An 18,156-nucleotide genomic window follows, 5' to 3' on the forward strand; every position below is an offset into this window, starting at 1 on the left:
CGCGGGGGGGGGCAAAGGCCCCGGAGCGCCGGCCGCTCCTCCCCGCAGCCCCGGGGAGTTCTCGTGCAACTGGAAGGCGCTGCGGGAGGTGAGGGGAGCGGGGGGGACGGGCCTGGGGCAGCACGGAACGCAATCCCACCTTCAGGTGCTAATTAAATCGTTAATGAGCATCGTGTCAATGAAGCTGGGACCTCCTGCGATTCCTCCAGAGCTAAAGATGCTGCGTCTGTGGGCCCCGAACCCTCCGCAGCCCTGCTGGGGTCAGAAATAAGGACAATAATCCTTTTTATCCCCTTTTTTTGTTTCATTTTAGCTACTGAAACAAAAGGCAAATAGCTCCGGTGAGCCCCTCTCCACACTCAGCAAAAAGAAGCAGCCCCTGAAGGCAGGGAAGAGCCAAGAAGTCCCAGTGATCAATGGGAATGGGGTGAAGGCCAAACCCACCCAAAGCACGGACAGTGGTTCTGCTCAAGACAGTCCTCCCAAGGCAACACCCAAGAGGGCTGCAACAGACAAGAGTTTAAGTGGCACCAAAAGCCACGGGAAAGGCTGCAAAGAGAAGAAGAAAAATGGGAATATTTTACAGGAGAAAAGTGATATCAAACATAAGAGGAGAAAAGCTGAAGAACACGTGGAGCAGCAACCCAAAGAGTGAGTATTTCAGGCATCATACTTGTATGGGAGTATTTATTTGGGGAGGTGAGCACAGGGCAGAACATTCCAAACAGATGCACTTTTCCAGGCTAAGTTTTGAGAGCAATAAGACACGTTCTGCCTGTGCCTCTCAGATACAGCAAAGAACTCACACAGGTGACAGGACCAGACTCCTTTTCACAGAACCAATGTCTTAATTTCATAAACATGCTTTTTCTACAGTATAAAGATGCAAGACTCCTTTCAGACTGCTAAATATAATTTAATCTGTACTTACCAGGGCTGAAATCTGGTTTGATGATGTCGATCCAAAAGATATTGAAGCAGCAATAGGACCTGAAGCAGCAAAAATTGCTAGAAGAAATCTAGGACTTGAAACAGATGAATCCAAAAAGGCTGTGGAACAGGTGCTAGTTAATGAAAATGCATCTGAAGGGTAAGTGGCTTTCCAGGGGGAAGGGTGGCAGCAGATATCTTCTAATAAATGTGAGTTGCAGGGGCACAGCTCAAGCTGACATCTCCATCAGTTTCCTCTTTTTTCTGTGAACCTGGTGGACTCCACCCTGCAGTCCCTAGAGCAGAGGGGTCACCAAGCTGTCCTCTCTTGCAGGCTGACCCGGGCTGTAGCCATGGACTGTGAGATGGTGGGAGTGGGACCCAAGGGTGAGGACAGCATCGTGGCTCGTGTGTCCATCGTCAACCAGTTTGGGAAGTGCATTTATGACAAGTATGTGAAGCCAACAGAAGAGGTGACAGATTACAGGACAGCTGTCAGTGGCATTCGCCCCGAGAATATAAAGACAGGTAGGAGGCTTTTTTTCCCCAGAAAATGTTTTTTAAGGAAGGAAAATTTAACAGGCAGAAGTCTCCTTGGGTGAGCTGGGAAAAGTTTTAGGCCTCTTTTGGGAAATGGAAAAGCAAATGTTGTCTGAATGCTCAAGAAAAAATGTGGTCACTAAGGCCCTAGAAGAAATTAATTTGTGGATTATGGTATGGGAATAATAGAAAGTTTGTCCTTTTAGTGCTATGCTCTTTGGGAAATTCTCTGTGCACTTCCAACAATCAGAGGATTTGGTGCATTGAAGAAGTTTGTAACTACACTCCCAAGGATACAGCTGCTTTCACAGAAAAGATGCTGAAGACAACTATGCATTAGAAGTGTAGTTTGCTAACTCTTTCCTATTTTTAGGTGAAGATTTTAAAACAGTGCAGAAGGAGGTTGCTGAGATCTTGAGTGGAAGGATTTTAGTTGGTCATGCTTTACGCAATGATCTAAAGGTAGGTGGCTGCATCTTTGTTATTTTGAAGGACAAGGCTCCAAGAATTTAAGTTTTAATTACATTTCTGATACATCATTCTGGATCAGCTGAACACCACTGAACTCCTAGGAACTTTATCTCAGTTTCTTGTCATTTCCTGCTGCACCAATGACAGCCCTAGTCACTTCCCCACCAAAGTTCTTCAGCTTCCAAGCTGTGTTGCTAAAAGCACTGATCTGCCTCCTGAAGAGCCAGGAAAGAAACATAATAATGAGAAACAGTTTGGACACTTTGCTGAGCCCCAGCAGCCTGGTCCTGGTGACCAGAGCCAGGTGCTGCCCCAGCACTGCAAGCAGTCTCTCCAGATTCAGTTATTTCTCAAAGTAGAACTGGGGTTGTTCGATCCAGCAGGTGACTGGATGATCTTGGTCTTGTCCATTCATGGCTTTGAACTGTTTCTTGGATAGAAGGAAAGAGCAGGGAGCTGCACAAATTTCCATGCAACAGAACATTTTAGACTTGGACATTAATTTGTTCTAGGTCCTGTTTCTTGATCATCCTAAGAAGAAGATACGTGACACACAAAAGTACAAGCCTTTCAGAGAGAGAGTCAAGGTAAGAAGCTGCCAGGAAGGTGAATCTCAGTTAACTGATTCTTGAGCTGCTGGCTCACTTCTATGTGTGTCCCTGCCCAACCCTGTTCCTTCATTCCTACCCAGAACAGGGATGCCTGCTTTTTTTTTGTCATGTGAAAATACTAGTCCAATCAAATACTTGCCTGGTGTTTGAAATATCTCAGAAAGGTGCTCAGTTCAGTACAAAATTTACCAGTAACACCTGTGCACAAAATTCAGTGGCTCTCCCATTCTTCAACACTTGTGTGGTCTTCATAATGCTTTTCTGGATGGCAAAACAAGATGGTAGAGTTCTGACAGTGAGGCTTACGCCATCTTCTTAATGGTGTTGTTTCCAGAGGGATACAAAAAAACTAGTTGGCTTCAAGTTTCTGCTTGAACTGCAGGAGTAAAGGTTCAGATTATAGGGAGATATTTTAAGTTTTGTCTCTTTATACCCAGTTGTGTGTTTTTCCCCACAGCAAAGCATCCCAAACATAAATCTTTAGTGTTATGGCAATACACAAAATCATCTCAGAAGTGCATCCATGAATCTCATAATAATTCTTGACAGTTTACCAGTAATAGCTGAGATGTGCTATTCTTCAAGGAATACACTTAAACTAATTTTTTATATATACATACATTTATGTGTATTTCAAGTACTGGGAGGTACCATAATTCCATCTTTCCTGTTTCTAGACTGGCCGGCCATCCCTGAAGCTGCTCTGTGAGAAGCTGCTTAACATTCAAGTGCAGACATCAGAGCACTGCTCGGTACGTGGCTCATCAGACCATACATTTTGGGGCAGATCAGCAAGGTAGAGCACATGAGCTCTAGTCTCCAAGACTCTGTATCAAGAGTATTTTTCCATTATGGTTTCCCAGTCACAATAAGAAATAGGAGCGTGTGGCCTTGTGGAGGGTGGTGCATTCAGAACATATCCCCTTCCACTAGTCATAGAACCAAATCTAGAGAGATATCATGAAATGTTAATTGGAAACCATGGAAGATGTAGCTGGTTGTTAACAATAAGCCATGTTCTTAAACCATGCCAGGTATGTTTCATTAGGCCTCCTTTTCTCTTTTAGATTCAGGATGCACAAGCAGCTATGAAACTGTACACCTTGGAGAAAAAGAAATGGGAAGCTGCTCTTAAGAACAAACCTAACAACAAAAAATGTAAAACCTGAATGATTCTACCCTGTGTATTCATCTGCACCATTTGCTGGTTTTATGTCACATTCCAGGGCAAATTTAGAGATGACTCAGAACTGACAGCAGCTACTTCATAAAAAACAAAAGACAACTCTTCCTTACCTGGTACATGGCAGCTGCCATACTGGAATAGTGCTGTGTCCCTTTGTGGATGGTGCCTCTTCCTAATGCCTTCTACTGTCTTTAAACACTTGTAACAAATGCCTGCATTTGTGAAAGGCTAACATAAGTTCAGTTTCTGCAAAGGAAATATACACTGAATGATTAAAAAGAACAAGTGTTTTTAAATTACAATAGATGAAGGAAGAAACTGTCATTACTATGCTGAAGCTCCCATAAAATCTTTATTTAAATATTTAAGTTGACTAAGGTGAATTATTAATTGTTGCCATTGGTCTCATAGTTGTACTTAAATCAACAGAATATATAACTTTATGTATTGTTAATGGTCCAGTATTCTTCTCTCTGATGAGAAAAGTATTTTAAAATATTTCTGGAGGATCCAAGGTTTTCTATCTGAACCAGAAGTGGACATGTCCTGTTCTTACACACAAAGTTTTTCTTCTTCCAGTTTCAAAAGTGTTGCATCCACAAGGGTCATTATCTCCTGGAGAGAAATGTGAGAATCATCAGATACAAGATTAGCTTGTTGCTTTACTTATTTTTACATTCATTTATTAATAAACACACTATGTCTAACACAGGCCTTTAAAGCAAGTACTATTTTAAACGGATGTTGGGTCTGATTCAGCAAAATCCAAAGCATCTGTAATTACCAGACTGATGCTGTGATTTAAGTCACCTAAATGGCTTCTGGAAGGTAAGAAGAAGGGGGCCTTGGAGATTTAGCAGTTGTGTATTTCACACCGGATTGCCAGAAGGAAAGTGCTCGGGCCTTGTCTGCCTGTCAGCAGGGGGAACAATGAATCGTTTACAACAGAAGAGGGAGCTTCTCTTTTGAGATTCTTTTTCTGCACTACCTCATTAGCCGCAGGGTCCTTGACACTGGTGCAGGCGATGCCTGCAGGAAACAGTGGAGGACAAGTTTGCCTGTCACTGTCTTGGAGACAAATGTAAACAGACTAACTCCAGAACCAAAAGAGCAAAGTTATAAGACTAACCAGTTTTGTTGGCTTGATGCATAAACTTGTAACATTTCATGACAACAAGCCATCACAAAGGAAATACTAGTGTAACACCTTCAATAGCTTGAATAACTTTGCTGTTTCTGGTGTTTCAACAGTTAATTTTTCCAGTATGAGTACTCGTTGGAATTTAATACAAGTTAAATCTTCAGGCAAACTGACACCAGCATTTTGTTGGCTGTTTTTTTGGGTTTTTTAAGGATGCCACTTACAAAGCAAAAATAATTGGATGTAATATATTTATTCCTGTAAACTTCAGCCTGTTTTAGTATGAAGAATGTAGTAAATTAATGCAGTGTTGCAAGAAACCAGAACATAGTTTTGAAAAATTACAGCATCAAGAACAAAAACACCCTTTCAGCTACTTGTTTTCAGAAGTCAGAAGTACTTTTACAAGCTCCCTCTTCATCCCATCCTAATTCTGCAAGTTTCTCCACCTATCTGAGCATGATAAAATCCATAATCAGAAGCAGTACACTGAGCATCCACCCTTCATTATCACAGCGACTTCTACCTACTGTGTTAGATGAAAAACGGAGTTTTATTTCAAACAGAGGGAAGTTAAGATGAAGTTACCAAGGTATATCAGAGGGGCATTTACAACTCTTAAATAACAAGTGGGATGGACTCCCAGTTCCAATCCTGAGAGGAAAGACCACATCTCTGAGCAGCTGCTGTTTGCGTTTTCTTTACTATCTTGGGGATGAGGGAGGGGAAGAGACTGGACCATCACCATCTCACCATACTGAACCATCTCGTTCATCAGCACACAGATACAATTCACCACTCTAGTATCATCAAAGTGAAGCTGGTAGGCATCTCTGATCAGGTTTATTCCACTGCCTTTTGAATCCGTAAGAAGTTTCAAAGCTGGTATTTCTGAAAGGAAGATAAACACTGCTGGGCTAATTGGTAGCTGCAGGCTGTGCTATCTGCTTTCCAATCCCCTGCTCCAGCTAGAACATATGTTAATATTTTTCCAGGAAATAATTTCCATTCTTTTCAGCCTTTCTAAAAGCTATTTTGAGGCATATTTGGGCAACAAGTAGATCATGCAGCTGACACTCACGTGTGGCAGAAGGGATGTTTACTGTTTTCACATAGATTGAGCTCTACCCTTTTACACAGTTGAAATAACTTCATTGTAAAACTGTTGTAAGTGTTCAAGTGTTTTAGTTAGATTAGTAACTTAGATCAGATTGTGCTGATCTAATATTTCTCATACACACATGCCTGGGAAGAAAAAAATTTGCACCTCCAGTTCCACCATTTCCTCTTCCAGTCCTTCTGGAAAAGATTAACTTGGACAGCAGATGCCAATCCCACTATGAACTCTTGAACTATACAGAAACATCCACTTCTGGGCTGATTTGCAATTAATAAGGAAGAATTATGAGTGTTACCAGATAGCCTTAGAAGGCTTGCTAGTGCCAGGCAGGAGTTCTTCACCACCATACGTCTCTCTGGGTTCATCCTGAGTGCAGCCAGAAGAAGTACTGTTGTGGGCTCATAGTCATTGTCAGTTAAGCAACCTTTAAAAACAAACACAAGCAAAACCCCCCCAAACTTCAATACTCTCAAAAGCCTTGAAAATGCTCATCAGCTTTTCAACTTCTGCCTCCTGTTTCTGCAATGTTTCTTTGATAAAAGTTAAAGAAAACAAATGGAAACCTGAACTGCAGTAAAAAAGGTCCAATGAAGCCTTCTCAGGAGCTGAAAAAGGTCTAGAAAAAAAAAAGTCTGGTACATCTTCTACATCAAGATTCCCTTTCATTTTCCAAGCCAAAAGGAATGGAGAGTCCTGAATACTTAAACTATTCTACTGGTGAGTACTAGAAACAAAAATTGCTTAGGGGGTTTTACACAACTCTTCCTAGGGGAATGCTGGCAGCAGTTAAACACAGGGCAATGTTCTTGCATGAGGAAGAGGTGAGAAAGCAGTGCTGCAAGGCTGCCTGCCTTTGAGAGCATGATAATGGAAAAGACAGGAGTTTATTTTTTGATCTGAAATGCTTATTTGTAATTTGCAAAGCAAATGGCATAAAAACAAACCTCCCAGCACATGTTGCATGACACTGGGGCTGTGTTCAAAGGAGCAGCACAAATGGGATTCTTGTTAAGAGAGAGGCCAGAGAGAATGCTCTGCAGAGCATGGGTCTGGTAGCTGCCCATCCTTACAGTGCCCATCCTTACAGTGCCCATCAGCAGCAGCAGCATCTACTTATCTAATTGCTGCAGCTCATCCAAAACAGCTTCATTAGAGATGTGTGCAGGGAAGAGAAGTTGAGAGGACCTAAATTCCTAACTCTGCTGCCATCTGCAGAGCCTGCTAAGGCCAAGCAGCATGGATTTCACAGATCACCACTTACAGGCACATGCCTTTTCCATGCACAAGTGAAAAGGGTTGTGGGAAAACCGACCTTGGAGTGACAATCCCCACAGAGCTGAGCAGGTGCCCATCAGCAGCAGCAGCATCTACTTATCTAATTGCTGCAGCTCATCCAAAACAGCTTCATTAGAGATGTGTGCAGGGAAGAGAAGTTGAGAGGACCTAAATTCCTAACTCTGCTGCCATCTGCAGAGCCTGCTAAGGCCAAGCAGCATGGATTTCACAGATCACCACTTACAGGCACATGCCTTTTCCATGCACAAGTGAAAAGGATTGTGGGAAAACCGACCTTGGAGTGACAATCCCCACAGAGCTGAGCAGGCAGACTCTGCAACTGTTCCATTCTGGAGGTGCTCTTGAAGGACTGCAGAGATGACAGGGACAGCACTTGCCAGCACCTCTTTGTCTACATTGTTCTCTGAATTACCATAACAAAAAGGAAATACATCAGTTATTTAGCCAAGTAATAGCATCATACATGCATTGTATGTCAAATTCTATCAATAAAAAGTTAATAAGTTATAGCATTAAGAGTAATGAGACATTGTTTTGTTATACAACAGCAGAAGGAAGGAATTTTAAATGCTCAAAAATCAAACAATAAGTTATGGCATTAACAGTAATGAGACATTGTTTTGTTAGACAAAAGGAAGGAATTTTAAATGCTCAAAAATCAAATTTTACAGGCCTAATAAATAGTAATTCTTATTGCAGAAAGTTGAATTTCTCCAGGAACTAGCTTTCTTCAGTATGTAAATTATATATGGGAATCACAGCAAGATACCTCCAAAAATAGCCCCCTTTTTGACAAACAACCTGTGGGATGGGTATTTAGGGGGTCACACAAGTCAAACAGGTGTTTTGTTGCAAAGAGGGAATAAACCACACAAAGTGCAGTTATGCCCAGTGCTGTGCTTTCAGCCTTCCTTGATGATTACAACCACACACCTATACAAGATGTCACAGAAACAAACCCCCTAAAGAACTCCAATAATGGTCTCACAAGAGGGGGGGTCAGCTCAGTCACCCCTGGCTCTGCAGCACTGTGGGATGACACTGGGTTAGTTCTAAGGCAATGGAAAGAGAACACTTGCCACCTTGCCAATCATATGGGGTTTGGTTTTTTTGGAAAAGCAATCCTCTAAGTCTCCAACTCACGATTTAGCCCAGTGCTGCCAAGAGAAGTGTGATGCAGAGAAATAAGATGCTATTAATTCCAAATGCTATTCTGATACCTAATCTAATATGCTGTATGCACTGTAATCCCTCTGCTAAAAGCAAAACCAGATGACTGACAAACCAGAAACTGTGTGTACCCTTCAGTGCTGAGGCTGTTCATGAGTCACAACTTGGCCTAAACAATAAAGACTTGAATTTTGACACAGAAAATGATGCTAAGAAGTTGGCATTAGCTTTTCATTTTCCCTGATTTAACTCTGAATCGTTAAAGTTACTCCAGCAGTTCTGTGGAGACATCTCTCCATAGTGGGGTAAAAAGAAAAATGCAGTCCCTGCAATGGGAATGTCTGAACTCAAGGAGGCACAAACCTGCTGCCATTCAGGCACAAAACTTGCTGTGTTCCACTCACCACTCGCTGCCAAGCTCCAGAGAACTCCACAGCAAGAGAGGCAGATCTGTTCATTATGGAGAAAATTTCTTAAAACTGACAGAAGGTCTGGAATGAGTTCAACTTGCCTTAGAGTCTCTGCAGCAGATTCTGAAAAACACAGAAAAAGAAATCCTCTCTGTCCTGGTTTAAGCTAGGACAAAGCCAGTTTTCTTTTTGCTGGCTCAAACCAGGACACTATAGAATCTGATCTTTTTGTCCCACTCCCTGCCCTCACAGCAGACAGCACCAACTATTTCAACAGGAATAACAGACCAGTAACATGATACCACCAGCAGGACAAAAGAAAGCAAGAGTTCAGATCGAATTCTTTACCAAGATACATTTAAGCACAGAGTTTAGCACAAGTGACCCTTTCAGATGGGTGCTTCATCATTTTTCTTCCTTACAGATCTGAAACCTACAGAACAGAAAAGGAACTGAGAGGGTCTAAATTACTACTTTTCAAACGTTTGCAATTTAGCAATTCAATCTACCTAAGCTTCAGAGTTAGAAAACACTGCACAAAAGTAGTTTGGTCTTAGATGGTAAGTTTATTTGGACATGACACTTGGTGGTTTGTTTTGGTTTGTTTTTTTTTTAAGATTATCCCCTTGTTTCTAAATCCTTCTATAACCATTTATAAAAAAATCACCTGATGACAGTTGAACTGACACTGAAAACAAGTGAAAAATACTATAAATATTTAGCAATTACAATCTCTAGAGAAAAACCCAAGTAGAGAAATTAGGTAGAATGGTTTCAATTCACCCTGGCACAGCCAAAAATAGAAACCAGGCTCTATGCCCTCATTTTCCCAAGCACCACTAGCATGTACTGCTTTCCAAAACAAGATGAAATACAGGACCACCCTAACAGATAAAATTCTGTAGGCACCTGAAGCCTCAGTAGCCTATGTTATACTTTGAGGAGATTTATTTTACCAATATCTAGTCAGTCTTACAAAATATTGTCATTATTAATCTAATTTCTGCAGACACCCACACCTCTCAGTGAAGTCACAAGTTCTGCAATGATGTCTTGGATTAAATTAGAAAAGTAGAAAAATAAGAATAGTCCCCCCAAAATTAACAAGGTGACTCACCACTGACTGAAATCATCATCAGTAGTGTGCAGATCAGTGAAAGCAGCTCTTCATTTTCAGAGTGTCTTCTCAGGATCTCTAACAGACAGCTGGCCACGTTCTCCTCCAAGGTCACCGATGCATCTTCTTCCAGAGCTGTCAAAAGGAAACATGTGGTCAGAACAAGAGATTTCAGTGGCTTTAAATGAAGCCTGAACCCCCTGCTGTCATCATAACATTCAATTAACAGTATTTCTTCATGTAGCATACCTAAAAGCTCCTTCAAATTTTCTTTTTCTGAAACAATTCTTACTACTTTTAATCCTGTATCATGTTTTACTGGGGTAACCTGCCAAGAAAGCTACAGCAGGGATGACACAAGATCTAAAAGTATTCTACACTTTTATGCTTTGAAATTCAAATATCAGAGCACTAAGAGTCTCTTAATTATGCACTCTAGTAACATGCTACATAATTTGAAAAACTTAGTAGCCCAGGATCAGATCTGGACTTAAAATTAACAATATCACAGGATTCATGCATGCCAGAAAGCCCAAGAGAATCTAGACTCTTAATAAAGCTGGCTAGATTACTCCATTACTTTAAATTTCTGCCCTTAAATCATTACTGAAGTCACTTCAAACCTTACCTGCTACATCTAAATTTGTAAGAGGTAAGCTTTATCACTCAGTGTAAGTTGGAAGCTTCATAACTGTACCTTGACTAAGAATTGAAAGCAATAAACTGCAAGCTTCTACTTGGATCCTGAGGGAATCTATGTGAGTCTTCATGGCAAAGACAATAAATTCTGTGAATGCCAGCAGGCAGAGCAGGGCTGGGGGGAAAGGACACAATTTGAGACAACACTCAGTCACACAGCTTGGAAGTCTTGGTGGGTCTCTGTGCTCCAAAATTACAAGAGTTGCAGTTTCAAATAAATTTGAGTCCCTACAGATGATGTGATATGGCAGAACAATACTCTTGAATCAAAAGATAACATGCAAGTGAAGAGGGAACAACAGAGTGACTTCTGCAGTCACTATGGCTCATTAAAGACTGCTGCAAGATGACAAAAATTAAGTGTAGCCAGCACCTTCCTCATGAAGTCCCACTGGCATTGTCACTGGTCGTGTAGCAAGTTGTGAGGTAGAACATTGTGCATGAGTCCAAAACCATACTTTTCAGAAACTGTGAAGGGAAGTATTTCACCTCCTAGTTGTAGGAAGGCTCTGAGCATTTGGAATAGCTCATAAAGCTATTCAGTGTATCCACAAATACATGATAAAATGTGGAGAAAACACACTGGATGGGTTTTCAGGATCCATTTTCAGCACCTTTAAAGATGTGAGCATCAGTCATGGTAAGCAATGCAGAAGTGTCAAACAGGTCAGTCAAGTGTGCGCACAGCCTTGTATTCCCATCAACAGGAAGGAAGGAGAAATCACAAAGATGCATTAATTTTGTTATTTACAAGAAAATCTTGCTGTATTATTGAGTAAAGACTCCTCTAGGAACAGAATTGAAGATGTAGGTACCTCTAATGAAAGTAAAGAAAGAGCAGAAGAAATAAAAGTATAAAATAATTGCCTTACCACTTCTATCACTCAAAAAGCTGGCAAGTTTTTGAATGGCTTTAGCTTGTGCTTCTTCAACATCCCAGAAAACCTTCATGAAAACTACAAAAAAACCAAAATTCTTCTGACCTTACAAGAACTTAAAAAGCACTCAGTTTTTCTCTATTTTGTGCAAGGTGTGAATTCCTAGCAATGAAAATAATGTAAACTACAATTGTTGAAATGAGAAAAACTTTTCCCCTAACACCCCCCACATATCCAAATTATGAAGTGTTGTGATTCACCTCTAAAAAGTGTATTTGGCATGATGAATTTCATTGGAATATTAAATCCATGACCTGTAAAGGCATTTTTCCAATAGACTTCTCAGATTAAGAGAATAACTTTCTTACTTGGAAGAAAAAGAACAGAGCAGAGGTTTGGCATAAACTGCCAAACATGTTAGAATGCAGACAAAATAAGTGGGGCTCCCTGATCTTTCAGAATAAAAATCTGACCCCACTTTCCTTGTGCAGAAGGTATGGCTGGTGATCCCACAAGGTTCTAGAAAAGGCTGTAATCTTTTCTCCAATTAACCTCCCATTTAATTTCAAGCAAAATGAATGTCCAATAATTAATTTTCAAGTAGAATATATGCTGACTGGAAAACGTGTTGTTAAAATCCCCCATTACAATAGCCTTGTTTTCATTATTACCTAGAATAATTCTGTATTCTCCCTCAAGGAGTAAATCCATTATCTGGGGAGACAAAGTCTTCTTTATATTTACTGAAGAGGCACCAGTAATACTCAGGCATTCTGAAATAAGTGGGACATCAATCAGATCCCTAGAATTACAAGACACAAAGCAGTACCAGTAAGTGAGAACAGGCAAGTTACAATAAGTTCTACAGGCTTTGTTTCATTTTTGTATTAAAAGCTAATTACACTTCTTTGAAGACTGGATTATTTTTTACAGAACTTACACAATTACTTCAAAACTGCTAAAGAGAGAGAACATTGAGCACACCACACTGAGGCTTCAAGTGAATGGCTTGTAAAATTGCATATAACATGATTTTATAATGTAACTCTTAAAAAAACTCATCTCAGAATGCTCTCTTCTGAACAAATACCAAGTCTGACTGTTTTAATATCTCCATTTCTTGAGGCAGCAAGATCAGCAACCTTGACTCAATCTCTTTCAAACAGTAGCTCCCATTTCCCTCTTTGTGAAGGGAGCTGGGGTGTAGGGCAGAAAAACAAAGGGAAAGCATCCAGAACTCACATTGCTGTGGGTCTCATGCTGGGCTGAATCTGTAGCATCATAATTAAAATCGGAAATAAAGGCAAAGAGATGTCATCTCCATTTGACATTAGTGTCTCGACTTCATCAAGATGGCTGGAATCCTCCCTGATATCCTGCAGCAAGGAAGTTATCTCTTCTGCCTGTAGAGTACAGGATCAGCAGAGCTTTCACACACTTGTTTAGAGATATCCTGAGGAGCCTGTGACATTTTCAATCTTAAATGGAACATTATTACATACATTCAGAGCAAAACAGGTTGCCATGTCAAGCAGAATACAACCCAGAGACCAGATGTCAGATTTCTCAGTAAAAGAAAAATCAAGTGTTTCTGGAGCCATCCAGGACTTGTCAGCTGTTGAAATAAGAATCATACAGCAATGGTGCTGACATTGAACTATACAATTGATTGCAAATGCATGAACAGCAGGACTTTGTTTTATGTCTAAAATTAATTCAGAGATCCTCTGCAGACATTAGGCATTTTTTTACTGGTGATGTCACAAGAGACTAAGAAAAACACTAACTCAAGAATAATTTTCTAAAATGCTACTGCTTAGGTATCAAGCTAGGAAGGATTCCAACTGTATCTGCTGCAGAGCTCTGGGACTCAGACATTTATAATTTTCAGTTGTGAGCACAATTAATCCTGCAGGCAACTGCTTGTGAATAACCTATTCATATTTGAGAAGACAATATAATGCAGAGAAGGAGGAGGAAAGATTTTTTTTTCCCTCTTTGGCTGATTTTTCTCTGAGGACTAAAAATATTCACCATAACTGAAACTTTTTAAAAATACAGTAAAAAAAAAGAAACGCAGTTACTTTCTTCCACTCTTATTTTCCATTTCATCTTATCTTTCATAAGTGTTTCTGTACTGAAGTCACTAAGAATAAAGGATTCTTCTTCAATCACAAGGATGTTTGATGGCTTGAGATTTCTGCAACACAAATATTTTCTGTCAGCCTGTGAAATCAGCCTGGTGATCAGTAAGTTACAGGTTCCCACCAGCCTTCCACTAAGAAGGTTTGAGTATTTTAGGGAGGGGGGAGTCTAGGCGGGGTGAAAAGTTCAGAGGTTTTTTTGTTTGTTGTTTTTGGGGGGTTTTTTTTAGTTTTTTTTTAATTATAACCAAAAGAAATACCATTATTTTCTTTTACTGTGCAATGCTTTAAAATTTCTGATTGTGACACCAATTTATGTGAACTTGGAAGGCAACAGCTGTCTCTTACTTTAGATACACAAAGTATGCCTTGCCCAGCACAGCCACCAAAAAACATTAAGAGATATTAGGTATTCAAATATTAAAGTTAATAAAACTAATTCAGATATGAACTGCAGATTTTTTTTAGCTCCTATTCCCCCTTTTTCGAACAGTAAAAGTCACTGTCTCTGAGCAGCTATGCTGAACCAAGAGTGATCAGTGACTTACCAGTTAGAATTTTAGCACATTCAGAAAAGCAGAGATAACATCTCAAACAAATGGATATTCTAGACAAAATTTAATAAATAAATTCTTCAGAAGCCACAGAAAACTAATTCAGATATGAACTGCAGAATTTTTTAGCTCCTATTCCCCCTTTTTTGAACAGTAAAAGTCACTGTCTCTGAGCAGCTGTGCTGAACCAAGAGTGATCAGTGACTTACCAGAATAAGAGAACAAGATTTCTACTCACCCGTGGAAAATACCTTGCATGTGTACATAAAACAAAGCATCCACAATTTGCCCCAGGAACCTCATCATCACCTGTTGAGGGGAACATATGTGGAAGTCTAACATAAACAGAGTCACTTCCAAATATCCTTTGGAAGATACCACCCTCCTGCAAAACACTGTGCTTTGAAGATTTTAAGAAGGACTTTGAGAAAGAGAGAAGGCAGAGAAAGAAATATAAAAGCAGTGGGACTGTCAGTTCAATCAGATGCCAGTATTTTTACCATGTAATTTATTTTTTCTGACTTCTGCCTTTTTTCCTCGATTAGAGAGGAAAGATCTCCTGTGCCCATGTGCTGCATCACCAGACAAAGGAACAGAGATGATATCTGTAATAAAACAATACACCAAATGGTCCATTTGCAGGTAATAACATACCCAGTAAGAAAGATAAAACCAAACAGGTGGGTGTGGTGTTCACCAATACCAAGGTGCTCTGAGGTGATGAATTTCTCAGAGGAGACAGTATTTACTTTATTAAAAACACAGCATGTTTGTAACTCCTTTTAAAAAAAATATCAAGCACCTTATCTGAAGCTATATGGGACAGCTCAAGTCACATACATATCCATAAATCAACACAAATTATCCCCCAGCACTGAATAAAATCTGCAGATAAGTCAGGGCTTTCAGCTTCCTATTGTCTCCTACAAAAGGGTTTTCAGGCATGAAAATCAGTATAACACACTGATTAACATGAAAATCTGTGAGTCAGCAGGCAATGCTGCCTTGTGATGGACTCCAACCCAACTATCTTCACAGCTTTTCAGTAAGTTCATTAACAGGTTAAAGAAATCAGGCTTGTTTCAGATCAAATACTTTTTTTTAGCACTTCACACTAATGATCCCTAATTTAAACCTGCTAAAATGCTTACCTGCCTACAACATGGATCATGTGTTTCAGTTTAACCAATCCTATGTCATTCTCACCTCATTATCCCAAGTCATAAACAATTCCATGTAAGCACAGATGCGTGGATGATTAAGTTTTAGCAACTCCATTGCCTGCATAGAATAAAAAAAAAAGAGAGCTTTCTGTAACTACAGTCCTTCTCATTAACAGGACTCTAAATAATATCCAAAGCCAGTTCTTGAATTGCTCATCAAGTCTGATCTAATTGTGTCTGTGTTACATAGTTTCAATTTCTGTTATATAGTTGCAAACACAAGTGTCAAGTTAAGGAAAATGTTTCATTAAGACTCTACTCAAGGCAAAACTGTCACAGCCCTGTGAGATTCAAGGACAAACTGATCCTTAGGGAAACGACTGTAAACAAACCCCTCTTTCAGTTCCTAACATCCAAACCTGACAACACATCTTAGAATATGGAAGTCGAGAGGATTTTTCTAGCATAGTCGTGATTTCCAGTAACCCCTGTGGAAGCTTGAACCTCAGAAAATATTATTACACTAGAGAGATGCATCTCTCCTTCACGATGGTTTCCCTGAAGGGCTCTAACAATTAGCAATTACTCCAGCAAATTTGCTGATGAGGTGAAAGGCAAAAAGAATTCAACTTCCTCTCCTACAGCTGTGTTTGTGGCTGTGCAGACACAACAGAAAATCTTCAATGCTCCCAGCTGGCACAACTGCATTTCTTGAAACAGACACACACATCAGCAGCAAAACTGGACCAAACCTGATCAGTAAAACCAGTCTCTGTACATGAAGAGGTCACCTCTCTTGAGTAGGATGAAGGACCTGTACAGACACATGTCCACACTCATTTACCACTGCAGAAGCCTTGCATACTGGACACTGGGAGACTAATTCATCAGGTAGTACTTCACATATTTTATTGAAAGAAATGTTGGCATTTTAATAGTATTTCTGAGGTTGTTTCTCACTCTAGTAATCAAAACAAGTTTGCACAAATAAAGGACAATGAAGGAAGAAAACCAGTCAAATCATTCTCATAAAAAAATTGTCCAACTCTAAGAAATGGGCATAGAATGAAATGTTTAGAAATTGAGTTATTAATAGCAAATTATAATCAGTTTCCCCTTTAGCTTGAAGGCCAAAAGGATGAGCTTTGCTCTTTGTCTTTAGCACAAAACAAACACAAACTCTGAAAAAAGGACTATCCCCTGAAAACAGGTGTTCATTTGAATCTACATATTAAAATACAAGAACAAATAATAAAAAAATTCTGCCCTGAGCTCAAACAGAGGACATGGAGCACACCCTTCAGATCCTCCTACCTGATTTACATTTTCATTGTTTACTTAGTTAATCCTTGCAGATAAAATACTTTATTCTGTTAAGACTTTGGTCTTTGTAAGTAAAACAGTAAAGAAAAACTACACTGATACCTCCTTCAAGGCCTCATTTGCTTGCTTTTCATCGATGCATTCAACCTGCACCAAACAGGACACAAGGATGAGATTGAAATATAGAGACAAACAAGCTTTAAACTAGAACAATCTTGCTAAGGTGACTGGAACTGCAAATTGTGTATTAACTGGCATAAGTTTTCAATGATAGCTGCAAACTCTAATGTTTGGAGAAGCCTTGGTGTCAGAAGATAACCAAACCCAGAACTTCAAATGAGTCCTTGACAGGCAGCCAATCCTCCTGCACTGTTGAAGTGCAGTAAGCTCAGGTGAAAACACACCACTCCCCTTCCCTCATTTTTCACCTAAATGTTCTAGTAAACTGATCTGAAACTTCTGATTTCCAAAACAGCAACACAGTAACGTGCAAGCCTGCTCTCACCCAGCAGCCAAGCTGCCTAACACGTTTGTTTCTGTTACCATCAGAAAGGCCCATGGAGATTATAAACATGCCAAAAGACTCTTGTTATCCTAGCAACCACCTCACCTTCTTTATCATATACATATCCTCCTCCTCTGTTTCTGCTTTCAATTTAGCTACCAGCATAGTGCCCAGGGTCCCAGGCTGCAGCTCCTCCAGCACCTGCAGGGCAGAGGAGAGACACTCAGGTTCAAGGAGTGAACAACCAAGGCAGAAAACTCCTTCAAACCACTTTTGGACAGACACCCTCCACACAGCACACATCTCCAGATCCCCACGGCCAGACCCCTGGCACCCCCTCTGCATCCCAGCTCTTGAGAGACACAGGCTTCCCTTCCCCCCTGGGACACGTAGGATGGTTTGGGTTGGAAGAGACCTTAAAGATCATCCTTAGGCTCCTCTCTTTTTCTCCCTTGCTGAGCAAAACACCCCCATCTCCTCAAGGCCTTCCATACCTCCATGCTTCCCTTTCCAGGATGGATCCTCAGGGCTTACACTCTCAACAAGACCACACGCCCCTCACTGGGGACACCTACACCTCCCGGGGACACCTACACCTCCCGGGGGGACACCTACACCTCCCGGGGGGACACCTACACCTCCCGGGGGGACACCTACACCACCTCCCCAGGGTCACTCCGGCGGTACCCACACCCCCTGGGCCACAACCTCTCCCCAGGACCAGCCACCACAGCCTCCCCCAGGCCCACCCAGCCCCCTCCCCACCAGGCAGCACCTCATACTGCTCCATGGCGGGGCAGGGCCCGGCCTCCTGGGGCAGGGGGTGCGTGTGGAGGAGCCCCCAGACTCAGCCGCAAGCAGGGCCAGGAGAGAGGCGCGGGGGGCGCCCCCGCTCCCC

At 40.9% G+C, this 18,156-nt stretch overlaps 2 protein-coding genes across 2 annotated transcripts; one reads left to right on the top strand and one right to left on the bottom strand.

Moving 5' to 3' along the window:
- Window positions 1-7: 7 nt before the first annotated feature.
- On the top strand, window positions 8-3,721 carry REXO4 (REX4, RNA exonuclease 4 homolog (S. cerevisiae); the record flags this gene model as incomplete). Its single annotated transcript, XM_009998967.1, has 8 exons — window positions 8-88; window positions 314-651; window positions 935-1,090; window positions 1,265-1,458; window positions 1,844-1,932; window positions 2,454-2,528; window positions 3,230-3,304; window positions 3,620-3,721. Coding segments are annotated over 8 exons (1,110 nt in total), but the record flags the coding sequence as incomplete, so codon positions are not given.
- Window positions 3,722-4,290: 569 nt separating this feature from the next.
- STKLD1 (serine/threonine kinase-like domain containing 1) lies at window positions 4,291-18,048 on the bottom strand. The gene is made up of 19 exons (XM_009998968.1): window positions 18,034-18,048; window positions 17,364-17,459; window positions 16,856-16,900; window positions 15,474-15,548; window positions 14,768-14,872; window positions 14,506-14,576; window positions 13,654-13,769; window positions 13,072-13,184; window positions 12,812-12,972; window positions 12,241-12,371; window positions 11,564-11,647; window positions 10,690-10,806; window positions 9,993-10,127; window positions 8,872-8,998; window positions 7,570-7,709; window positions 6,295-6,423; window positions 5,625-5,770; window positions 5,410-5,442; window positions 4,291-4,353 (listed from the first exon to the last, which is right to left on the bottom strand). The coding sequence occupies exons 1-19, from the start codon at window positions 18,046-18,048 to the stop codon at window positions 4,291-4,293; spliced, it is 1,902 nt and encodes a 633-aa protein (XP_009997270.1).
- Window positions 18,049-18,156: the final 108 nt, after the last annotated feature.

The sequence above is a fragment of the Chaetura pelagica genome, unplaced genomic scaffold, assembly GCF_000747805.2.
Source record: "Chaetura pelagica isolate M959 unplaced genomic scaffold, ChaPel_1.0 scaffold405, whole genome shotgun sequence".
In the NCBI taxonomy this organism is placed as follows: Eukaryota; Metazoa; Chordata; class Aves; order Apodiformes; family Apodidae; genus Chaetura; species Chaetura pelagica.

Excerpts from the sequence above, each read along its gene's own strand:
- STKLD1 (XM_009998968.1), bottom strand. Across the intron at positions 12,973-13,071 it reads CAACCTGTTTTGCTCTGAAT|GCAGAAGAGATAACTTCCTT; the intron begins GTATGTAATAAT and ends TGTACTCTACAG. Across the intron at positions 11,648-12,240 it reads AGAATACAGAATTATTCTAG|TTTTCATGAAGGTTTTCTGG; the intron begins GTAATAATGAAA and ends GTTTTTTTGTAG.